Here is a 26,183-nt window from a genome sequence, read left to right on the forward strand (position 1 = left end):
ATTCCCACCCATCCCCTTTAAAGGTGCTATTGCAAAATCTCTCCACAGTCCCACTTCTGCCTTTTAGTTTCTCCGTTCTTAGGATGAAGAATATAATACCTGTTTTGTTTCATTTCAGTTTGCTAATCCTGATTTTATGGAATCCATTTCGGATGTAGTTGATGAAGTTATACAGAACTGTCCCATTGATGTCCGGCGTCCGTTATATAAGGTATGGTCTTTTTGTTGTAAGATTAACTTAATGTTTATCTGGAGACTAAATATCAACATCATCATCGTGAAGCATATCCATAGCTACCACTTCCCCACTATGAGAAGTGTGAACTTTGAGTAGAAATGTAAGTTCGAGTTAAAAGTGTCACTTGTGAGCGAGGAGTAAATGACATCTGCTGCTTTTTATTTTTGGAAGAAGGCTTATCTAACACTGGCTTGGTACCTAGGTAAGTATTTTCCCCATGGAACTGAGGCAGAGGGATGTTATTTGTATTAGACATCTGTAACATGAATTCTTGTGCATGAAGACCCTTGGCTTTTGCCTATTTTAAGGGTTACATCGTGGTCTCACCCTCTTGCTCCCCTCCTCCCTCCACTTTATTAAGCAGTGGTTTCAAATACACGTATTTTTTTTCATAGGCTTGACTTGTATCTGCCCACTGTCTGTAGTTTTAGCCAGGTATTGAAACCAGTATTAAAGTACCTGAAGTCTTAAAATCTTTTAGGAGACAATATTTAGGCCTGCTTAAACTTGCCCAGGGTGTAATCCAGAGAATACTTTCAGTCACTGATTCTTTAAGAAATTAAAAGGAAGACACTGACAGGTGTACCCTCTGACAAGCTCTCTCTGTACTGGCAGCACATGCTATGCTTCCTCATTGTTTTCTCCTCATGCAGCAGCAATGTCCTTTAGGAAATAACAACATAAAATAAGCATTGTTTCAGAATCCATTGTTTGATGTCCTATGGTATTTCTCTTTTTAGTTTTATTGCTAGTATCCCTGTTTCCAGTCTGATCAATGTCTCTCTCAAGATCACTGGGCTCATACCTTAAGCTCACGCTTGGACCAGCTGGACCTTCATAAGACTGGTTTTTCAGGCAGAGCCTGTTGCTGTTCAGTACCAAGCACGTACATTCTTTCACACGTGAGGAAGCCTTTTTAATTGAATAATGGTTGCCAGCAATGCACTTGTAATTTTTTTTTTTTTTTAATTTCCATGATTACATCATCTTAATGTGATTGCTTGGAAGAATCGATTTACATTCTTCTTCTGTCTTTCTCTGGGTCTCTAACAGGCAGGTGAGAATTCTGGATTGCTTGGGGTGAGGTGCTTTCTGCTACAATGGGAGAAGATAGGTAGGCTGCTGGGTTTGGGTCCAGGGGACTTGCACTGAAATTTGAAGAAATAGGTGGATTAATTTTTTTAACAAACCCAAATCTTCAGAAAGCAGAATGAAATTTAAAGCGAGTGCTCAAATGAAATGATGGAGGAGTAATTTTGGATCTTAACACACGGTTGAAGTAATCTGGCATCCTTGCTATGTTGATCCTTCCTGTGTGTTGAATTCCATTGAAAAATGACCCATCGTGCATGCAGCTAGAAATACAGTCATGGTTTTATGGGGCTCAGTGAGGCATTGCATCACCCCTGGCATTCTTTGGGGAGAATGGTGTATAGTTTGTCTAGTTCTAGGTGGTCTTTTTTTTTTTTTTCTTTTCTGAATTCTTTAGCTTCTTTTTATCTTAAAATACTGTTCCACAACCTTTCCTTATATTTTTATAAATATATAGTACAACTGATATCAGAGAAATGCTGAGAAGTCAGAGGGAGAGCACAGTAGTGTGATGGGGACTATGGCCTGCAGAAAAACATGGTCCCTCCCCTAGCTCTTAGGTTACTCCGAGCAGACTACTGAACGCAGTGTAGCTAACACACACCCAGCTCGCCTCAGTGGGAAACATCTGCTCTGTAATATAACCACAGCAGGTGCTAGTGTTGGATGTTTTCAATGCTAGTTGCTATTAAAAAATTTCTTCTCAGCTGAGAAATGCTCTGAAACTTGTCCTAACTCTTGTCATTTGAGGCATGAGTTTTGACACTGTCCACAAAGAGTAGCTGGATGTAACAGTCAGCTAGTGAATATAATTGTAGTAGCTTTAAAGGTGAATAAAGAGCTTCCAGAAGTTCTACAAATTGCTTGATATTCTAACAAGTGTCATTTTTTGTTGGTAACAGGTTCAGAAACTCACTTTTACTCCACGCTTCATCTTCCTTTTTCCCCATCTACAGTCTCTCCCCAGATACTTCCAGAATTTAGATGGTATCAGGAGATGAGAACAGTGAGGTCTCTGCTTTCATGTGGTATAAAGGATGTAAGGGTATGGTCCTTGGCTGTCCCCACAATTTATTTCTTAGAGCTTTTCTTTGCTGTGTTTTTGGCACAAATTCAATAGAAGTGACTTCCGAAACCAGGTAAATTCTGTCAGAGGTATCTCTGAAAGATCCTAGCCAAGCATGTTTAAATACTCATGATTCAAATAATGACAGATCAAGTTGTAACATCCTTCACCTCCAACTTTTAAGCTAGCTTCTTCTCAAGCTGGAAGCATTGCATGAGGTGGAGACTGCAGTGTATTGGCAAGTGTGGTGTTTTATTGTAGATAAATCATCCAGGTTTTAAGTGAAAAATGGAAATCCGGGTGCATGGAGGCAGGATTTTAAAGACATTGGTTCTTTTCATTTGAGAATAGGACTTTAGCTGGGTGTGCAGCTATTGTGGACAACAGCGAACTTGAGCTTGCTGATCCAACTAAGGTTTGGACCGCACTTCTATCAGCGTCCCCTCGGAAGGTTAAACTATTGACCGCCCAGCTCCTAATGAACTATCCTCAAAGCCTGGCAAGAACCGGGGTATGGGAGGCTAACGGGGTGCAAAATCCCCCTAACATCACGTCTAACTTGGATCTCGTTACCACTGGAGTGAACCCAGCCTCAGATGTGCTGCGTGGAGTGTAGATGGCGCTGTCAGCCTGCTGTGCGGCTGGGATCCGCGAGCTGCGGGGAGAAGGGCACTCTGTGATGGTTCCTGGCTTGTTTGCTGCTCCCCTCCGAAACTGTGGGTACCCTCGAGAACAAGACTCGATAGGGTTCAACTGATATCTCTCTGTGCTTCAGCAAAATGACAATATTTGTTATTAATTACTCAGCACACAGCGTGGGGGCTCTCTGGGTAAGACTGCAGGGACTGCCGGGCCATTAGATCTGCATTGTATTGGCATCGATGATAAGACATGTAAGGAAAGCTTTTCCTGCTACCTCATGTGGAATCCCCAAGTGATTAACACCGTTAGCATAGCACAGGAGTACTGAGGAGAAGCCCTGCTTATTCCTATCAGCCGTAATTAGATTTGTAACAGTACCTGTGCTAGCTGGTTGAGCAGTAGCTCATCTGCAGTGTTTTGTGGCTGCTTCTGTGTCTGAGTACAGGCATATTTCTGCAGAACAGCACGACCATACGTTGTGCTGAAATCTTTGCTATTGCTTGAACTGTTAAGTGAACATTAAAAGTCATGATTTTAAAGAAACAGAAATTGTTTATTGATCACTGAAAGCCAAACTTATTTAAAAAATAGTGCTTCTCACAGTACGTTTACTTCTTTGATATGTACAATATTATAAACAACAAGTATATTTCTCCTTATACTTCCCATACAATGTTGGCAAATACTGCCCTGTTTTAATTAAATTAACAGAGGCATGTAGCTTGATTGATTCACTTGCTCATGGAGTGCTTGGCTTCAGCTTGTGAACCTTTCAGTTTTTACCCATAGTAAATATAATCAGTCATATATTGCTCTCACTACATGTTTCTGATGGTGTGGCTGTGTCATGTTAAACAACTTCAATTTAGGCCATTTTCTGGGAGGAGGGGAAACTGGGATCTCTTGTCGAAGTTCGTATTTACCAGAAAAGCAGTGGATGATCCTCAGTTTGGTGCTGCAAAGTCAGAAATGTCCAGCTGAGTGTGTGCTTACGACATGTTACGAGGTGCATTAGGAAGATGCACAAACCAGTTCGGCCCCTTGTGATTGGTAGCGTCGAGTTTTGCAGAAGCTAATTGAACCTTTTGGAATTTTTATGTAAACTTTATAGGGATTTCCATTATGGCAGCTGGGTTGTTTTGTTAGGTAGCTTCATATCTCTGCAGCATTGCAACATACAGGCGTAATACTGGGAATGGCATGGAGAGAAACTCAGTATCCTAGAGTTCATAAGAGAAGTAAAGTGTATGGATGAGAAGTGAGAACCTTCTTACCAGCTCTCTGAGATGATTGGTGTTCACCCTCAGGTTTCTTTCCAGAAACGACCTGATTTCATTATTTACTTGTTGTGGTTAGCTGTGGAAGGTCTTCAACCCTCTCTTCTAAGGAAGTGCCTTCTTTTGAAACTACTTAAATTTGCAACCAGTTAGCTATGAAAATAAAGATCAGCTGGAGCTTGTTTCTGTCAGATAATCTGTGTTAGCTGTGAAACCTGTGGTGTGCTCAGAGCTGTTAAACCAGCTCCCAGGTGGGCTGAAAGCCCAAATATTAGTAGCTAGCTTTCTCTATAGATGTATTTAGCATGCTTCTTGTTATGGTTTTTTTTTTGTTAATTAATTACAGGAATTACTACGCTGTGTCACACTTATTCTAGAGGAGGTATTTGCTGGGGGGTTGGGTGATTTCTTGGTTGTTTTTTGGTGGTGGTTGGGATTTTTTGTTGATCTGTTTTTTATCTGACAGTCTTTTCCCACCTGAATTGGGCTCTTTGTAAGTGGGGGTGTGTGTTGTTTGAGGAATGTGTATGGATTCTGTTTTCACTGTGAATGATGACTACCTGGCTTCTGACCATCTTGCAGGAGGCTGACCTGCTGGGTTGTGATAACTTACTGAAGCCCATATGTGAGCAGGCTTCTAAAGAGTTAGCACAGATTTGGCCCAGTGCTGACAGGAAGTGCAGGGAGCAGGGGAACCCTTAACTGTATGATTAACCACCTTATAATGGCAGTTGATGTTACCTAGTTATTTATACCCAAAATTCTGCTAGGCCTGGCTTGTCAAGATAAGTGGTAGTGAGATGTCTCACCTTTTCACCAGGTAGACCCTAGAACTTCTGTTCTTGTCCTGCATTGCTCTTAAACTTATAGAATCATAGAATGGTTTGGGTTGGAAGGGACCTTAAAGATCATCTAGTTCCAACCCCCCTGCCATGGGCAGGGCCACCTTCCACTAGACCAGGTGGCTCCAAGCCTCATCCAGCCTGGCCTTGAACACTTCCAGGGATGGGGCATCCACAGCTTCTCTGGGCAACCTGTTCCAGTGCTTCACCACCCTCTCTGTGAAGAACTTCTTCCTGATATCTAATCTAAATCTCCCCACCTGCAATTTAAACCCATTACCCCTTGTCCTGTCTCTACAGGCCCTTGTAAAAAGTCCCCCTCAGCTTCCTTGTGGATGGATGATCCTCCCAATGTTACTGCGAACTCTGTAGTTGCAGGAGTTGGTCTCAGGTGTATTCAACAATTCTTCTCAGGCATATTCTGAAATCTATTTCCAGTGGTAGCATTGTCCGCTTTACGGGGTATACTTGAAGTTTAATTTGCTTTGAATAGAATTACTGCTTTCACTAACTTCATTATCTCCAGGTAATATTTTCTGATGGCATCTTTTTAATTGCTATTTCATCACTCAGGTTGGTTGTTGTCTTTTCCCCATTAGCAGTTTTCTTTTCCCACATGGAATGCGTGACCACTTTGGGGTAGGGAAGAAATATTCCAGTGTATGGAGCAGCAGGGGGAATCTCCCTTCTGCTTTAATTTTAAGGAGGGATTTAAAGGACCAGCTGTGGTTTCTGGTTTATATGTATGGCTCCTTTCCTCTTCTCTCTCCTCTTCTTTATTTCAGGAAATGTTTCAGTAATGTTGTGGGGATGTGTGCTTTTCTTTTACATACACCTGCCTTGTTATGCTCTCTTTTATACTGCAGATAATCTGAAGCTGTGAAAAAATGAGTTTTTCCTGCTGTAATGGTTTTTACAATGTGCAGAGATATTTTTTTTTTCCTATGAATAAACAAACAGCTTTCTTCTCACTTTACAAGTTACAAACAAGATTTTCCTTGTTATCTGTTGCTTAAAAGCCAGGCAGTTATTTCTGCACCATGCAAGTATGAATGCTTATTATGCATGTCTTCAGATCTGTGTGCAGGTTTCCTGGCTGCAAACAGTGGTGCAGGGAGTCTTTCATTACGTGCACAGTCTTGGTCTGCAGCATCAAAAACTATTACTCAGAGAGAATCCTTTGACCTGTGTATAATGAATACCTGATCTCCGAGTTCCTTGTGGACATACCTAAGGCATATGAGTGGTTTTAGTAAGTGCTAATTGGCACTTTGGTTTGCAGTTGCTGCGGTCTGCGATGGCACGTGTGCGGTTTTGTCATACGGAGTTAATTTTTCTGATCATGAAATGCGTTTTTGCTAGCATCAATGACTTTTGCATTAGTCTGTGACTCTGTGACATGATCAGAATTATGGATGTGATGTTCCAAACCCCCTGTTTAGAATCTGAGTGCAAGTCCATGCTAAGAGGCTTTCAGTTCTGGTCTGGAAGGGAAGTAATGCCAGGCAAGCAGGTATAGGTAAGAGAAGTGAAAGGCACTTCACCTTTCTCTGTACTGCAGTCCTCTTTGGAGGTGTGGCACCTTTTTGAAGAATCATTGGACTTGCTGGTGGTTATGTTTAGTAGTTGAACTCTTAAAATAAAGTTGAGTTCTAGGTAACTTTACAGCTTTTGGAAAGACACTAACAGTAGTATCGTGGGACTAGAGCCTTATTTGTCATCAGGGCTAAAACTGCTCACTGTGAGCATCCTTGGGAAACTTTTTGATGTCGTGTCTTACTTCTGCTCTGTACATGTAGGGTACTAGCTAACCATTTTAATGGAATTCTTCTCTTTTGTAATAACATATTCTACATAAAACTCTTTAAAGGGGAGAAAAAAAGAAAGTTGGGGACCATGGACCTCCTACGGAAATAAAGCAATGCTTAAGGTGTTCTATGTAGCTTGTCAGCTCCTCAATGATGCTAAGATCCAAATAGTCACCTCTGCAGTGTTGGCTTCTGGGAAACTCGCTTGAACATGAATTTAAAGAATGTCTCTTTGATTTGTGCACAGAATGTGGTCCTCTCAGGAGGATCCACGATGTTCAGGGACTTTGGACGACGACTGCAAAGGGATTTGAAGAGAGTAGTGGATGCGAGATTGCGACTTAGTGAGGAACTCAGTGGTGGTCGGATAAAAGTAAGTAAGAATTTCAAGTGCCTTAATTACACGAGTAGTGAAAGAAACCATGTTCAAACTTTTCACCTCGCAAGTGAAAATACAGTGTTTTGAAATGTGTAGTGTATATATGTATGTGGTGTTAAATGTGCTGGTAGCCTTGCAATATATGACATGTCTTTATGGGAATCTTAAGGTTACTGTGAGCAGTCTCTAAGGGCAACTCTGGTTTCCCTTCTAGGAGATATGTGATCTTAGCAGTAGGCAAGAGGGATTTAACTGTTGTGTCCTTTAGCATACTAACCATGAACAGTTTTATGACTTGGTCTCCTAGGGAACATGACAGACTGGGTAATGAGTGTGGGACAATGATGTGAATGGAGGGGTGAAGATGACTGGGTCTGAGCATTTTGTTTTTCATAGCCCAAACCAGTTGAAGTTCAAGTGATAACACATCACATGCAGCGGTATGCAGTTTGGTTCGGCGGTTCCATGCTGGCTTCAACAGTAAGTCTTTTACCAAAAATGTTCTGTTTGGGTTTGTTTTTTTTTTTTTTTTTAATTTGCATATAGTCTCCTGGTTATATTTGATGTGAGTACTGTATTTTAAACCTTTTCATTGTGACAGCCTAAACTATATCACATTCTGGAATCCTTACCCAACTTTTAGCTCAGTAAAATTTGTACAGGGCAGGTAGGAGCTTCACTTCCTAGATATCATGATTTGACATAATTCTGAAGTAGTGTTTTACGGTAATTGCAATATTGTCCCTTTATTCTTGGAAGTCAGCAGTAGAGGTTAGTTAGGACTTGAGGAATATAGGATCCAATTCAGTGGTCTTAAACCCGAGAGAGAAGCAAATACAGAAGAATGTGAGCAATTCCAGTCTCCAAAGTGGGATTTCTTTTTGCTGTGTTTAAAAGCAGTCTTCTGTCCAGACAAACTTTCTTGATTAATTGTATTCATATCTTAATATTTTTTAGTTTTATTCTATTTCAAAAGTATAATTCCACATCAGAAAGATGCAATCTACAAAAATGTTGAGGCATTAGTTTGTTTATTGTTTTTTCTACTTGACGTATTCTTATGCTTTTGAGGGGATTTGTTTTATATTTTCATAGCCAGAGTTTTTCCAAGTATGTCACACCAAGAAAGACTATGAAGAGTATGGCCCTAGTATTTGTCGTCATAATCCTGTTTTTGGAGTCATGTCATAATGCTCATCTAATGGAAACGAGATCTCTGATATCTTGCTGGTGAAGAAGCTCTTGTAAAGCAGAGGAACGCAGCAGGTACTGTAAATACTGAAGCAAAGTGTGGTTATCTCTTGGAAGCATTTGGATCACCAACGTGCACTAAAGCACAACTTACAGCCCCAGGTCATTTCAGTAAAAGCCATTTCTCTGCTGACTACTTCAAAGCCTATCCTTCTTTCTTCCTAAATGTGAGGTATTGAAAATGGGTAATTCTTGGTTTAGGAGGTTGTGCAAATACTACTGAAACTGAATCTAGAAGAATAAGGCAGTGTTTACTGCTTGTGGAAAGATTTAAACCTTTCCTATTTGTGCCCTGATTCTGCAATCAAATCTTCAGCAATGGAGCACTGAATACCACATTGCCTTCAGGGGAGCTGGAGTGGCTGCAGGCACCTGCCCAAAAGGATTAGATTGCAGGATTGGGACTGCACTTTGTAAATGTAGGTTTTTCATATCATTTTGTATTTAATGATCTTGGTAGGGTGGATTGATGACTAGTTCCAAGCACGAACAGCTACCAATGTCACAGAGTGATGTTACGCATTTCCGGGTGTGAGGCATGTATTGGAGTTGTGCTGGTATTTTTTTCTCTATTTGGCAAAAAAAAAAAAAAAAAGAAAGAAGCCATGTATGCTAGAAACGGATTTGTTCTTGTTTGGATGACATAAACTAAGTGATTTACAGTATTGTATGAAGTTTATTATAGCTGCTGTTACTTTGTTTTGAATTTTCTGAAACTGTTTTATAGAAGATGATGTTTTGTTTTGATGTTGGTGAGTGATGGATGACACACGGGCCTTGCACCAGTGAAATAAAAGCTGTTAACATCTTTATGAATGTTTGTGGTAGTCCTGATTTACATACTCTTCCACTTTATCTCTTGAGGTAAGCTTTCCATTTATATGTCAATGTACATGGAATTACAGTAACAGTGAAGTTGGAAGGGACCTCTGGCCATTTCTGGTCCAGGTGCCTGCTTAGTGCAGGGTCACTTCCATGTCCAATCTGGCTGCTCAGGGCCAGTCAAGTTTTAGGTATCTCCGTGAATGGAGGTTCCTTAACATCTCTGGGCAACCTGTTCCAGGGCTTAACTATCCTGTTATAGGTACATCACCTTGTTGTGGACACAGTGTTTGTTTTTCTGTGGTTTAGATGTAAGTAAGGTGGGAAATCCTAATCAGTCTGTACTGATAATTATCTGATCTCTGGCAGCAGAGATTTCATAACAATTTGTGTAGCCCAATAAGAATTTTGCAAGACACATCAATTTTGTTTTAACTGGTGTGGAGGGATCAAGACCAAGCAGTTATTTGTTCGGCATAAATGAGAAATTAAACAAAATGGGACTCCATGAATCCAGCCTGGGTTGCAAGGCTTTTGAGTATGAAGCTCAGCTTTAGGAGAAACACACTGAAGCTTGCTTTGCTCAGTCTTTTCACTGGGAAATGGGTAATCTGACACTGTTTCAGCCTGTTCCAGTGTTGCATCGGTTTGTCTGTGTTTCAAGTTTGTCGTTGCACTGCTGGCTACTTGGGTATTGGGCACAATGTAGCTGCAGACAGGCTTCACAGGAGTCAGGCACGCTTTTAGTGCTCTGAGCAAACAGGAGCTGAAACGCCGCCATGCTCACCGGTGCTACAAAATAGGGAATGCTAGGGATGTGGCATAGTTACGTGTGGCTTGCAGCCAGTTTCAGCCAAGCATTGAGGTATCTTAGAGTTAGCAGGTACCTTTTTTGCATCACCCTTTTGATATAGGGCATGGGCACCCATTATTTTGGGGGAAAAAAGTTTCAGAAAGCAAGCAAGACTCTGAAAACAAATGAGGAAATGTGCTCACTCGTGTTTACTCTTCATAAAAAACAAAAAACAACACATTGATAATAAGAAAACTAATGGATGTTCAAATGTGCTGCAGCTGAGATCCCCTGTTCAGCTTCTGGGAGGACTGGCGCTACTTACCACACACACTACAGACCACGTGAGTTGAAAAAAGTCGTTGGATGGAAAAAATTCAAGAAGAGATGTGACAGAGGGCAAATGTGAAAGTGAGTTTTTAGCCCCTTCTGTCTTGCTGACTGCTGTTGGGCTAATTTAAGCTTGTTGGTAATCAAGCTTGCCTTTTCATTTATGTTATATGGATTCCTTGCACGGACCTGTGAACAGCAAGTTGAAAATTGATTCCCTAACCTGCTGTTTTGGGCTCTCACTTGAGAAGGAGCACGTGCATTGAGTTTGAATCCTCTTGGACAGAGGAAGGAAGTGAACCCAGGACTTAAAGCCAGAAGGGCCAGCTGGATCCAGTATACCTCCAGACACTTACACACCAGCAAAGTGTGCTTGCTTAAGGAGTGCGCTCTCTAATCCTAATGCATTAGGACAGGTTGGTGGAGCCTGAGGAGGGTAATAGTTTGCTGCTTTAGTAGGTGTTGTTGAAGAGGTGGTGGTCCTGCTTTGCCCTGGAGAGGGCTCTGGTGATCACTGGACACTTCTGAAATGATTTGACATGCTAACCTTGTGTTCTGGAATGCAACGATCTGCTAGATAGGCTCACCGTGTTGGGTGAAACTGTGTTTTCTGAATAGAACAAGGAACAAGACCAGTTTAGGTCCAGGAGCTTTGCTGCTGGTGGTTTAATGAGAGTCCTGTGAAGTCAGTTCCCATGTTTTGTTGTTGTGGGGCGTTTTTTTTAGATTTTAAAAATTTAACTGTCTTCTAAAATACCTTGGATATCTACAGAAAAGCACTGTAAAGATCTAGGTTACCAGCATTGCTTCAGTGGTGGGGCGGCATGAAGGCAGCGTAGGTGAACTAAATTGCAGCAAGAAGTTCAGTCTGATCTGCATGGATGTAATTAGGGCTTCTGACTGTTGAAAGCTTATGGTACCATATGCCCATGAGAAAGGGGGATTACCTGTCCCCATCAACTAGTTAGCAGATGATGTGTTTTAGCTTTGATTAACTTTCACTTGGTTTGAGTCAATGCTCTAAGAGTGCAAGGTACTGTTTCCTTGTACCGATCCTCTGAGCCTTTCCCTTTTTTCAGTGCTATTTAAAAGCACTTAAGGCTTTTATGAACCTGAAGATCGTTGTGCAAATGTTCAGTCTAGTACTTTCACTTAACTACAGTTAGTGAAGTCTTGACATGAACTGGAGTACAGATCTTTCTGTAAGGAGTTCATTCTTTGATCACTGGCTTCTCTCTCATCTGGAAAAATTACTGTTTTGCCAAACAGTTGTAGGAGATGGAACAAGTGAAAAGCTTACTTAAACCACTGGGGATGCTGAGCAGAGATATGCAGCCTCCTGCTTAACTGAGAAGTGCATGGCATAATATTAAAAAGTGCTGAGTGGTGGCTGTCATAGTTACAGTGGATGGAGGCTCGGGAAAACTATGGCAAAGGAATAGCCACTTAACTCGTTTTCATACGATGGTCTTTAGCAAGAGCATTTTTGCAAAAGGTAAAGAAAAACAGAAAGGGAGGGAAGGGGAGCATCTGTATAATTTTTCAACTTCTTGGGTTTCTTTTTTGCAAGCTGAATGTGTGATAGAAGAAAGAGGCACAATAGTGTGTGTTCATACCTTGCTTCTGTGGCTGCTCTGGTTCTTACTGTTTCACATCTGATGATTTTCCTGTGGACACTCAGGGTCTGACCCAGAGTCTGTGGAAGAGACTTCCCTTTGGCATTATTGAGCCTGTAATGTTCTAGAATCCTTTCTTACTGCCACCTACCATGTCAGTCTTGGCTGTGCTGCATTGCTTTGGGCAAGTCTCTTCATTTCTGTATGCTTTCTTCTGATCCTTTCCCAGTGATGCCTCTTAGACAATACCTCAGCATTTCTCTGCTCTGACATAACAATTGAATCCTTAGGTGCAGATGTCTGACAGGGTCACTTGGGCTTCAAAGAGAGTAGCGTGATTGTATCCTGAGGTCAAGTCATCACATCGTAGGATACACATCTAAAGCAGGTCGGTTGACTCATCCTTTGGTAGTGCTTTCTCCTCTCCACTGACTATAAAAGTCTATGGTGTCTAGCACTGATACTGCACCTAATTCTTAAAGTTAGAGGAAAAGAATCCCACCCTGATTCTGGTCTCTGGGCATTGGTGCACACCAAAGCAGTGTGGTGAGGGTGCAGACTGGCAGAGGAGGGGAGCTGGCACAGCTCACTGCACAGTGCCCATGAAACGCAGTGCAGAATGAGTGCTGTGCTGCTCTAGCTTCTGAGTGACTCGAAGATTTTTTTATCTTAACATTATTTAAACGAACAACCTGCTTTTATGTTCACAGCTTTAGTCTAACTGCACCAGTCTGTTAGGTGTTAGTTAAGCTTTCTACTTGTTTTTATGAATGCTTTTGGAGTAACTCCTGTAAACTGCTGCTGATTCACGTGCAAGGTAAGGGTGTGCTAGCACAGCAGTCTTGATGTGCCCCAGGAAACACGGTCTGACAGCTACCCTGCTGTGTCCTCACAGCCTTCAGCAGGGAGCTCCTGTGAGGCAGTGGCTTTCTCTTGTGTATCAGCACTTGTCACATTGTCCGAGGAGGAAGTTTTGTCCTCTCTGTGCAGTGCAGTTGAAGTGGCATTTCTGTCTTGCAGCACTCTCCAGCCAGCCAGATGAAAGGCTCCGCAGCTAGCAAACATGCGTACGGCCTTCAGCTATTGTCAGAGCAGAGGTCAAGCTAAATCAGGATGTTTGGGTTATTTTTCAACTTTCCCTGTGGTGAAACTTGGAGGAAGGGGAAGCACTTTTAAGTCCCTAAGGAATTACAATGAGACTCATTTTTTTTTTTACCAGCATATCACAATAAAATCTAGATGTCGTAGAGGCATGGGGTTCATAAGTACCTGTAAATAAACAAACTCCTTGTCAACTCTTCTGCTTCTCTAGTGCTATTTCCCTTAAGTTCTCTTGTGTTCAGCTGACGAACGTAACTAGGTTATATTATTAGTCATTGTTTCTTACTTATGTCTGGTTTGAAGTTTGGTGCTGCTTTGCTTGTGGTCCCAGGAGCCTGTTCCATCTTCTCAGTTATATCAGCTGTTCTAAATTAAAGATCCTACATTTCCCAACAAACATGGCATCTTGTGTTATAAATTAATATCTGGAAAATGACCAAGGAATTTTTTCCTCATTTTTCAATTTATCTTGCTCTGTAATTAGGGCAAGGATGTGACAGACCTGCCAGTGAAGGGAGGTATTTAACCCTTTGACTGCATGGGAAACAAAATGAGCAGATGTGGATCAGAAAAGTCAGAAAGAGAGGGTATTTATGAGGCTGATGGCCACCGTCCATCCTGAGTTTCTGATGCCTTTGTAATCCTGTGCATCTCCACTTTAAGGAGCAGTGCCCTATTACATCTGTTGTACATCAGTAAGTAAGGAGCAGTGTAGTTTAACGGGGAGGCTGCATTCATCTCAAGCAGTTTTTCAGCAGTTTGCTGTGCTTTTGTTTTTCTGCACCTTGTGGGGTAATGACAGGAGTTGCAGCCACTTCTACAAAGGGAAAATCGTTCACTGCCTTTGACTGGTGGTAGATACTCTGTATGAAAGAGAGGTAGATATTTAATGTAAACCTCTGTTGCTTGTAATTCTGCTGCTGCTGGTAATCTGTAGTTGGTGCAGGAGACAGGTGCTTTGGGTCAGTTCCAATAAGGTTGTGCTCAAACCGAACGAGAAGATATGTTGCTGAGTTGGCGGGCACCTCCTTGGCCTGCAGAGTGGCTCAGAATTGGCAGCTGGGTGATAAGGCTCCCCTGCTCTGGACTTAAGGGGACTGAAGTTATCTTAGGAGCAGGGACAGAGCCAGCCTCTGGAAAGTACTAGGCATGATTGTGTCCTAATTCTTGTCCTTACCTGGAGTATCAAAGTGTTGCAGGCACATTTTGGATCCAGAAACAGAGTGTGTGTTGGAGGGTTGCATTGCCCTCTTTCAGGGTTCTCTAACTGGGCAGGACTCAGCCTTTTTAATAGGGCAGGTGATGCTTTCCCCTAAGGGACTAATCTTGCGGTAGGAACAGCTGCTGAGGAAACCTCATCAGGTTGAAGTTGTCCCTCCTACTTTTGATGTTTCTTACACTAGGAGAGGATGTGAGAGGCTGGATCTGGCACCCAGGACTGGAGTGGGCAAGTTCTGGTTTCTACATTTGAGCTGTTTATGCATTTGTTGTAGCGTTGGTTAAAAGTATAAGCAACTCCTCGATCAGGGAAGAGATTATTGAACATTGCAGTACCTGCCTGAGAATAATTGCTAGGCTCTGTTTCCTTTTTAAGCTTTTTTTTTTTTTTCTGGTCCTAGGCTGTAGATAAGCAAAAGGCTTAAGCAAACTCTTTCAGCTTTCTTGGCTCTTATTTTCCAGGGTAAAACCAAAATGTTGATGTTAGTGTGGAGGATGTAAATGAGAGATGACTGGAAGAATAGTCCTTAGTAGCACTCGGGTGTGTGGTCTGTTGTGGTTTCACTCCATTTTGGACTGGGTCAGCATGTGCTGCAGTTTGAGTCCTCATAGCTTCTTTCCAAAGCATGCTAGAAGTCTATTTCTGCCCTTTGCTTGATAGTTGATTGACATAAGTGGCAATTTATGACAGATTTCTTTCAGTATTTTTATTTCCTCCATGCAGGCAGGTACTCTTGAAGGCCAACTATTCATACAACAAATATGCCAAGTGAGAGTAGAAACCTTGATGTTACTAGGTTGTGTATTCTGATGCTTTTTAATCGTGATTCTTGTTTAATAGCCTGCCTCACTGGCCATGCTATCGCTTTTACTGTGGCTTGCTTGCAGAATGTTTCAGTAGATTTGTTCATCTCGTCATAGGGTATGTCTATAATGCATTAAATGATATTGGCAATTAAAGGATTACAGCTAGGATATAATTATGGCCCTGTGGAATAAAGTTTTCAAATTATTCTGATGCAGTCTATAATTATACTGTGTGTGCCCTGATGCCAAGGATTAATAGGGGGATTACAAACTCTTTTCCTGTAACATGCAGTTCACGGATATGCAGTTTACAATTCACTGGCTCTAAGGAGCTAGTGACCTCTCATGGGAAATGCTATTAAAGGATATTGTCCAGTGGAATGCTTTTGTGTTATGTTACACTTGTTTCCCTCCCTCACTCTGAGTTTATCATGTGGTGACTAGTCAGAGTAGCTCAGATATTGAGTAGACAGCCCTTAAATTGGAGTATTAAGGAAGTGAAAACACACAAGCTTCAGCAGAGAGTCATGCACTGTTAAACTTGCTCCTCTCTGGTGTGAGGGAACAGCACAAGAGGCATCTCAGATAGAGGCTTTGGATTCTCTGTCCCTATGGAACGGAGATGGCAGCCTTCATGATTTACTGTTACATGTAACAAAAGTAATAGGATTTAAACATTTCTGTATATCTGACCAGGATTTTCTCTAAGAACCGCTGCAATCAATGCTTCTCGAAAGAACAGTGGTTGTTTAGTTGTAATGAAGATAAACCAATGTTGATGCTATTTAAAATGGATGAGAATATAACTAAGGATTGTCTTTGAAGTAACAAAATAGTGCTGGACTGTTAGTTGAATCCCCAAATGGGAAAACCTAGGCTTCTTTTTGCCAAATTACAATTAAACTAAATGCTATTTGATTTTTTGTGAACTTGGATGACTCTCTTTTAAGGGTATTATCAAACCTTGTATTAATTTTGAAATGCAACATCTTGCTTCCCTTGGCAGTTCTGAGGGGTTACAGCAGTGCTTCTAAATGTGCTCAAAACCCTTCTCTGGCCTGAGACCCACTTGCATGAAACAGCCTCTTGTAACTAAACTCGCCTGACTTTGCCAGCAGAGTGACCACAGGTGCACTGCCTTTTGGGATGGGCTCTGGACTCTGCTGATTCCTGAGCTATGCTCTGGCGATAGTTGGCTCAGTGACACTTCACCATGCCCAAAAGGGTAGTATGGATCATGCTTACAATGCAACAGTGTAGTTGATGGCACTTCAGTGCCTGGGAATGTTCCTTGTCACTGTTTAATTTACCAGCATAAACGGAACCTCTGTATTTTCAGTGGCAGATTGATACCAGGTATTTCAAACAGGATATTTTGTTTTCTTAAGGCTCCAGATCTTTGTCATGCTGTTATTTACATTAATCTTATTTATGTTTGTTGTGTTTTAACCCTAGCTGTCAACTAAGCCCCACACAGCCACCTGCTCACTCCCTCCAGGTCAGCTGGGGGAGAGAATCTGAAGGGTAAAAGTGAGAAAACACATGGGTTGAGATAAAGACAGTTTAATGGGTAAAGCAAAAGCTGTGCACAGAAGCAAAGCACGAAGTTCGTTCACTACTCCCCATCGACAGGCAGGTGTTCAGCCATCCCCAGGAAAGCTGGGCTACATCATGTGTAACAACTACTTGGGCAGACAAATACCATCACTTTGAATGTCCCCCCCAGTCCTTCTTCTTCCCCAGCTTTATATGCTGAGCATGGTGCCATATGGTATGGGATATCCCTTGGATCAGTTGGGTTCAGCTGTCCCAGCTGTGTTCCCTCCCACCTTCTTGTGCACCCCCAGACTCCTCACTGGTGGATTGGGGAGCAGAAAAGGCCTTGACTCTGTGTAAGCACTGCTCAGCAATAATGGCAACATCCCTGTGTTACCAACACTGTTCTCAGCACAAATCCAAAACACAGCCCCATACTGCTGCTATGAAGAAAAATCAACTCTATCCCAGCCAAAACCAGCACAATGTTTTAGGAGAAAGCTTCTGCTATAGCTGCTGAAGAAATGTGATCCGTGGGCTATCAGATAACAATGTCAAGTAAAGACTCTCCAGTTTGTTTTGAAAAAATACCATAAATTTAAGCCAGTATTACGGTTCTTAATGTCAGAATAATGGTGAAATGTTCCAGTTGTACACATGTAAGACCACAGGTGATCTTACACTCTTAACTTTCTGTAGTGTGAGATGGTGATTTTTGCCGTTGATGATAGTTAAAAGGGTTCTTTTCTTAGTCTTGTTATTTCACTATTTTGCATGAGTTATCATCGTGTAACCTCAGTAAGACTATCATTAGAGATGTATCTAGCATTAAATTGGTCATTGAGAACCTTTCCTCCTGATGGGAGCATGTGAGAAGGAAAAAGAACCCAGCTTGACTTTTATATTTCTCTGGATGGCTTTACAGAACCATAAACCGAACAATTTGTTCTGGAGTGTTGCCACAAATAAGGCCTGGCAGCTGGAACTACCCTGCTATGTGCATCGCATGAATGTTAGAGCTTCTATGTCTTTCTCTTCAAGTGGAAGCTCCTTTGAGATTGGAGCCAAAATTATTCTTTCTCCTTTTGTGCCTGTATGGTGTTTTCCCTTTTTTCCCCCTGCCTCAGTTTTCTTCTGTCTTAGACCTCAGAAACTTGCATGGATGTTTTGATGAAATGATTAAATTAAGAAAAAAGATTGGCTGTGACAAAATTGCACTTTTCGGTGGAAAGGGCAAGACCTTTTGGGCAACTCTGCTAGAAGTAGTTTCTTTGCATAGTCATTCTCAGACAAGGAAGGTAATTCCTGGGATTTGGCAAGATGCAGCTTTTTGAACCTGTCTGTTCCCAAATGGGTCAATGTTAATGAAATTGTAAAGCAAAATTAAATACGCTGCCAGATGCAGTTGCCATTAGGGTTTGCATAGCAGCAGAATAGCACTAAAAATAAATTGCTAATATCAGCAGAAGACAAGTTTAGTGGTGTTGTTTTTTTCAAAGCCAAGCATTGCTTTTTCTTTCATAGGCTAAGCTGCTCATAATAAAAACCAAAGAAAACAAATCTTTCACAGAATAGTAATTTAAATCTATCCTGTGAGTTAGAGACACTGGGTTTTGAGCACTCCAAAATCTTAATAACTGAAGGTAACACTGAAATTAATTCCCCTTCCCTCTTCTGGGGCTAAATGGAATTGGGCAACAGATTAGTACTATCATCAGTTAGACTGCACAGATATGAATAGCCCCAAAATTACACTAAGTAAATGGCAGCAAAGCCAACTCAGTTCTTTCCCAAGGGAAGATCTGTTTGGGCAAATCATGATTTATGCCACTGACTCTTATAGCAGGACTGCAAAAATCTTATAAAAATTGCATTAGGGTGGGATCAGCCACCCTTAAACGTATTAGGCTTCCAGCTGGGAGCAAGTCTGTCCCAGAAGCCCGGTGAGTTTTGTGTGAGGTTCCTAATTTTCTTAAAATCTTTCTTTAATGGTGTCTATTATTAAAGCCATTTCTTCCTCCTGGGTGCATACAGAGAAACAAGCCACCCGTGATTAAATGCATGTTGGGATCTTGGCCATAGCACTTATTGATTCATGTGCCATCGTGGCTCCAGAAGCAAAAAGGTAATTACGCTCCAGAGAGCACACTTTAAATGTGTAAATAGGTACATTAAACTTTTACACTGGAATAGTAAATGATGCGGAAGTAGATAGGCCTCTTTGCAGCTACTTTTTACCTGTTCCAGCCACTGCCAGAAATCGCCAGGCAGATGAGCAGCCCGCTCTGAGATCAGTCGGGTACCTCCTGACCATGTCCTGTGGGTCAGTGCTAACAGGTTGCCTTTTGCAGGATTGCATTTTGGCTTCTGCTGCCTTCACAGGGATAGTTCTGTAGTGTCTCAAAGTAGCTGTCACCTGAGTGAGATGTCCTTAAATGAAGCATTCATGGTTTTTAAAATGTATTTAAAAAAAGGGCTGGCTGGAGTGGAAAGAGTAGCCTTGAAAATGGCTTGGTTACTGTATTTTATGATCAGGCAGAAGTGTAGTAAGGCATAGCACTCATGAGCTGCAGAATGAACAACACAGGCAGGAGCACACATACAGACATCAAAGTAAAAGCCACCTTTCTTTAAATGAGCCAAGTTTAAAAACAATTATAATAATCCATTTTCCTCCTTTACCCCATTCTGGGGTCTGCTGAGATTCCCAGTGATACACCTGAGCAGCATTAACTATGGGAATGACTTCTGGATTGGCACAACTGGGAGCTGAACTGGGATCACTTAGCTCACGGGAAAGGCATGGTCCTTGAGCAGACCCCCGTTAGCTTTGGCTGTCCCAGAGTGGTACCAGTTTAGTGAACAAGACGTGATGAGGATTCATGATGGGCTGCTTGACATTTTGTCGGCCAGATTAGGTTAGTCCAAAACCCATTTTTGATTAAGCACTTTTCATGAAAGGAACCTTTTTTTTTGGGTGGAAAATAAAGCATTTCAATCCACAAACTGCACTTGTTTTCCAAATCATGCTAATGTAAGTATTATAAACGGGTGGTGAGGCACTGGAACAGGTTGCCCAGAGAAGCTGTGGATGGCCCATCCCTGGATGTCTTCAAGGCCAGGCTGGATGAGGCTTTGAGCAACTTGGGCTATGGAAGGTGTCCCTGCCCATGGCAGGGGGGGTGGAACTGGATGATCTTTAAGGTCCCTTCCAACCCAAACCATTCGATGATTCTATGATGATTCTATAAATCAGGTGCCACTGTTAAGATGCAATTTCAGTACAGATTGGCTTTGGTTGGGATTTATCTTTCCTTTGGGAATACAGGCAAATACTTGCAGGATTTCTCACCATATTTTTTCACTATTCTAACCTTTTTTTGTTGACTTTGTTTATTTTTGGAGAATAATTTTTCCTTTCGTTTGAGAGATTTTCTCAAAAGAGTTTGGTCAAAATGCTCTTTTGATTTTGTGGGAAAAACTCCAATAAGCCTAACATTTTGACCAATTTTATGTAGTGACAGAGATGCACTGAGCGTGCTACCGGACCCTCATGGCAACAATTAACAGCAGATGCTAATTTTCTTCAATCCAGATGATCACTGATATTACCATGGGAATGGTGAGTGCTGACTAGGAGGACAAACATATGGCAGCCTGGCATGCCTGGTCAGCACTGGCATCTCTTCTTCTAGATCTTTTTTTGTCTTGTCAACCATGCAGTCACAGTTTTTCAGTTCTGGGCAGCTCTGTGAAGGGCAGCAGAAGGAAGACAGATGAGAGCAAATCCACCCGGAAGGGGATGTATTGTGAAAATCTTGTTACTTTCCAACCATTCCTTCTGAAGGCGTCAGCTTTGACGTGAGGAAAACAGCCCTCACGTTTGATATTCTTGATTCCTTAGCAGTTACTCAAGTAACTCAAATTGCATGCTGAGAAAACAGGGTTATAATCCCAAGACAAGGTGCTATTTTTTAGGACAGAATTCATTTGTTCCACTTTATGATTCTCAAAGACACCTAAATCTGAGCTCATCAGTTTTGGGTCCCTTTATAATCCAAGGGGAGAAGTATGTGCCCGTGAGTACAATTCACACAGGTCTGAAATAGGTCAGGTGAATTACTCTGTGGCTCTGCCTGTTTCTTTCCATGAAATTAGATCAAGATACACAGCTGACCTTAGGTGAGAAGTTTTTTTCCCAGAAACTGAAGTCTGTGTGACAAGCTTGGGCTCAAATTTTCTGCTGCTTTATGTGGTCTCTGACAAGAGCAGATGTTTGCTCATCCTTCTTCAGAAACATTAGACTTTTTCTGAGAACATCAGATTAGGACTAAAACCTCTGAAAGGCTGAGAAAACCTGTTTATTCCTAGAAGCAGGGAAAGATCCTGCATTTCCTAATGAAATTTCTGGTAATGTTTTCATGTTCTGAGTTTGAGTTGATACTGTCATCCATTTACCAATCACCAGCTGATAGTAGCACTAAATTGAGTGTAACGGTCACAATCAGATAAACTGCGTGTGTTTATTCTTTCCATGCATCCTTCCTACATTATTCAGTTGTACTTTGTGATGGTGTATTTTAACTGCCTGGTGTAATCTATGTGAGCCTGAATGCGACATGTTTTCAAAGGCGCTGTGTTGATGCGCAGCGTCAGAGCTGAGGAGGTTCCTTTCACGTTGCTGTTGTTTGTGACAGTACTGCTTATGTTTAAAGATCTTCTTTTGACATCGCTGAAATAATCTTACTCCCGGACTGTAGCTGGTTTTGGGTCCTTCCTTGTTTATGTTTCATGATTCTGCTTTTAAAGTTATTTTTCTTCTTATCTTTCCTGAGCTATCAACATCTTTTCCCTTCTAACCAGCAATGCTGCAATGACTTGCTATATTGTGATTTGTCAAGTGCTGGAGACATCAACTAAGGGATTTATTTTGGCTTTGTTGTTCAGTAATAGGGAGCTCAGGTTCCGGGATTCTCTCTTACCATCCTAAAGGCAGCTGTTAGCTCATCTGTGATTGTAATTCCTGTTCCTGGGTCTGTATCTGTTGCCACTGAAGGTGAGGACTAAACTCCTAAATAGCTTTATAAATTCATTTCGTATCATTGCTTTAACCTTTTTCAAAACAAAAAACAGAGCTTATAAGAAAAAGCAGACAGAAGAGGAGGAGGAGAGTGATGTGTTAGAGTTTAAACACATGCACCCGAAAAAAAGATGGGGACTAAAAGCCTGAGCTCTTAGTATGAGGGGAAGGAGGGCAGCCAGCTCTGCAGCGGAGCCTGTTTTATCAGTGTGTGTTTGCAAAATGGATGCTAAGCTGGAAGGTGTCGTAGGATCAAAGGGTCCCTGTTATCTTGATCCTGATCTTTTGTTTTATTTCATTCTTAATGGGAATTATTAGACCTGAGACAGCCCTGCTGTGGCTTTGCTGCATGCAGCCTTTTCAACAGCTGCCTGCTCTTTTTGACATCTCTGATTGCCTGTTGTATTCATGAAAAACGCGATATGTATTGACAGGGCTTTGAATGGTGTTACCCAGCTCAGTGGTCCTTCTCCTGTTCTTCTGCAAAGCAGGGGATGTGATGCTGAAGGTCTTGGTAAAAAAGCTGTGCTGGGATTCCTGTGGTGTCAGCTGAAGTCTCTGGGTGATCCATTAGCTGTTGGTGTAGCACGAGCAGATGTTAACAACAGCGTGGAAGTCCCGAGTATTTCCTTCAGATAATTTTTAAACAAATAAATGACTGGTGCCAAATTCATTGGCCAACAGTTCAAAAATCACTCTTAGCCAGTCTGAAGTGTCACCTGTGGTCAGTTTAGTACTTGCCTTTCAGGGCACTTGGACAACTACAGCTCGGTCACGTTTTCCTTGTTGCCATAAAACCGGACGCAGTCTGCCGTACGGTGTTTGTTGTTATACAGTGACCACCTATCACACCAGCTATTCAGCTGCACAATAACCAGCTATTTGTCTCGAAAATTACTGCCAAGTATCCTGTTGTTTCAGCCATGTTTGCTTTTCCTAAGGTCGTTACCTATCTGATCCACTTACATTCTGCAGTGAACAACAATTGCCGTTGACATCAGAGTGCTGTAAGTCAACCGTCTCTGAATTTTTGAGGCACATCCAAAGTTCCTCATCACAACATGATTCAAACCCATTAAGAATGACTCCGAAGAAGCAATAGACATGTGCTGTTACCTACACTTATTTGTACCACAATACCTGCTCTTCAGACCACACCATGAATTGTATGGTTAAAAGAGGTGCGTTCGTAACAGAGAACAGTATCTTCCATGTCACAGGAATAACACCCTCCACGTGTATGTGGGTTTTACTTTTTGCAATTTAAAAATTGTACAAGGTGACTAACTATTTTTATGGCCTCTTCACAGACGGAGGAACGAAGGCAGAGGACAGTAAATGACTTGCTTTAGAGTGTACGAAGGATCGGTGGCTGCGCTGAACTATCAAAGTCTCCTCTCTGAGCCCGGGCTGGAGCATTTCCCCTGCTTACACACAGTGCTATTAATGTTTTCGTGCTCTGGGATGCCATTGTACTAGGATGTTACTCTGAGGATAAGCTTCTAATTAAATTGTTTACAGATGAGTGATTTGCTGGAGTACCCACACGATGTCTTAATAAAACTGGCTTTCCTGAGGGTGAGGGGTGTTACAGTAAGAGTTTTTTCAGCTGCGTTGGCTGGGAGTGCTGAGCACATCATGGGGCTTTTAGGTTCATCGCAGGAGAATTTTCCCTGTGAACGCACCAGGGCAAGTGCAGCAGGTCAGCTCGCGCTTTCCGAGTGGCTGACAGGAGCAATGCACGCAGCTCAAACGTTGGTCGTTGTAGTCTGTATCAGTGCTTTTCAGGACAACACTATTTTCTTCATCTGGACATCTGGAAATCCATCACGTGGAATTCCTGTGTGCTGTAATAGTGTACCATGGCTGTGGGATGTCAGTGGTTGTAGCAGACCAATATTTCATGGGTGAACGTTCCTGAATAATGTTAATTTATTTAGTTATTTGTTGGCAGCTTTAGAGCAAAGTTTGTGAGACGCCAGCACACACGCAGGGGCAAATGTCTCTTACCTCCTTGGAGGGAAGGATCTTGACAGTAGGTATTTCTGGCAGCAAGGTGGAGCTCTGGGATGCTTGGGAAGGAGTCACCTATAGGAAGCATGCAGTGGGGAGAAGGTAGCATCCAGGATCAAACAGCTGTTGTTTTTCCCAAGCTAAAAATAGAAGAGCAACAACAGTGACTGCAAACAGGATCTGCTGTCACTCACTGGTACTGGGGAGGGTGTCTCCAGTTGGTCCTCTTGCTTGGGAAGCACAGTGCAGGTCTGTTAGTCAAGCTGTTAAAATACGTCAAGCGTAACAGTGAGAGCTTCCTTAGGGACTCAAAACTAGTGTTAATTCACCCAAATGGCCGCATTACTCTGGGTTGAATTGACTTTTGAACACAGAGTTGTGGGGCACAGAGGGACAGGGAGGAGGTTTGGGCTGACATTTGGTATAAAGCCTGTGGGCACCTGATGCTGATCTCTGCATGCCTTTACTCCAGAGGTACGTGTACCTGCGGGGGAAATTCTGTATCCATCTCCTTTGGGAGAGCAGCAGGTTTATTGTAGCATTACACCGTGTTGTGCTGATTACTGCAGGACTTCTGATAGTCCAAAGCAAGAGCCTGAGTTGCTGTGCTAGTTTGTAACACGGGAGAGGATGCACTGATGTATCTGTCCCATGTGATCACTAGGGAAAGCGTGTTTATTGCTCTGTGATTTTTCTCTAGGGAAGCTGCTAAAAGATCAAATGTTTTTTAAAAAAGCTGTTTTACTTTTGCCTGTTTGTTGATTTTGTTGTGCTTAACGTAGAACATGAAAACATTTGGTTCTCTTAATTTTGATGACAGAAGTTTTTATGAAAAATTTCCCTACTGCCATCCACCACCACCATCTTCAACCATGTCCATTAACCTCTCGGCTCCTGCTTTCTAGTCATTTTTAAATCCTTCTTGTAGTGTTAAGATCCTGCCATTACACTTGATAATTAAAAAGAACCCCAAGCTTCTGGCCAGTTGATTGCATGAAGCTTTAACTGATGCAAACCTTTTACTCTTCAGCTAACATTTGCATAAGCAAAACTAAATTGGACCGCTGTGGTTAGTCTACAAGGTGCAAAGTCATAGCTATTGGGCAGCAAATTCCTTCATTACTTTGATTTCTGTGTAGGTAAATTACTTCTGGTATATTGCCAACCATTTTTTCAAGGTCATTTCTATTTAATGCATCATACTGCTTAATCCTTCTGCTATGCCTCTCCCTGAGCTGAATTATGAATCCCTGTAACAGGATCTTTTGAAAGGATACCTTAGTTATACTTTTCAGAATAGTGAAATGGCCAGGTACGTATTAATAGGGGTGCTTTTCCAAGGATTTTGAAGATGGTAAAAAAACCCTTTCATTCACATTAGTGCTGAAATTTAACTGGGGCACTTGGTGGCACGAAGTTTGGAGGTAGCCCAAGAGTCTGGACTTGATTTACTTTTTCCATTTCAGAAGTGAGTGGGAATCAGCAGAGGAGAGCTTTCAGGCAATATTGATAATTGGGAATCTGATGGACAGATTTTGCTATTTTTATGTGCCCTTTATACAGTCAAAGTGTGTCTCTCATCAGCCTTAGCAGGACCCCCAGCTCTCAGTATTGATTCCACCTACCACCGTGCAGTGGTTGTTGTTCTGTTGGAGATCAAATACAGAATATAATGGTCAGCAGTGAGTTAAACTGAGTCTGGGAAGGCTGCTTGTTCCTCATCTTCTATTTCTGTCATCTGCAGAAGAGCACAGTTTAGGAGAGGTGGTGAGGTAGGAGATTTCAATATCCAGGGGGATCTTGCAGCTTATTTGGAGAGAGTGTTCCCAGGTCTTCTCTGCTGCCTGTGCAGGATCCTGAACCTGGCAGGTGTAAACAGCAGCTTCGGGTCAGTGCAGTGGGGAGAAGCTAGAATACATTGCAGTGTTTGCATAGCTATAATTTATATCCTGTTTAGGTCGCATACACAGTAACACTCTGTAGGCACAGAAATGCTACAGATCACGCAGCCTGCTGCACTCTTCCCAACCACAGAAATGGCTGCATAGCTATTAGCTCCCATAATTGACATTTATGTCGCTGGTTAAAACCAATCTGGTAAGAAAACCCTTCATTAAAATAGGTAGAGGTGGCAGAGTGCTTTTGCTTTTTCTTGTGCTTTTTGCAGAAGACCATATTTCATAACATTCAAAATTCCCAGAAGCGGAACTTGAGGTTGGGCAGGGAGAAGTAGCTCTGTACACCAGTAGAATAACGTATTTTAGTTCTGCCT

General features: G+C 42.0%; 1 protein-coding gene across 1 annotated transcript; it reads left to right on the forward strand.

Moving 5' to 3' along the window:
- Nucleotides 1-118: 118 nt before the first annotated feature.
- LOC104515619 (actin-related protein 3B-like) lies at nt 119-9,407 on the forward strand (the record flags this gene model as incomplete). Its single annotated transcript, XM_010159665.1, has 4 exons — nt 119-211; nt 7,213-7,338; nt 7,741-7,824; nt 8,440-9,407. Coding segments are annotated over 4 exons (399 nt in total), but the record flags the coding sequence as incomplete, so codon positions are not given.
- Nucleotides 9,408-26,183: the final 16,776 nt, after the last annotated feature.

The sequence above is a fragment of the Eurypyga helias genome, unplaced genomic scaffold (genome assembly GCF_000690775.1).
Source record: "Eurypyga helias isolate BGI_N326 unplaced genomic scaffold, ASM69077v1 scaffold7379, whole genome shotgun sequence".
Taxonomy (NCBI): domain Eukaryota; kingdom Metazoa; phylum Chordata; class Aves; order Eurypygiformes; family Eurypygidae; genus Eurypyga; species Eurypyga helias.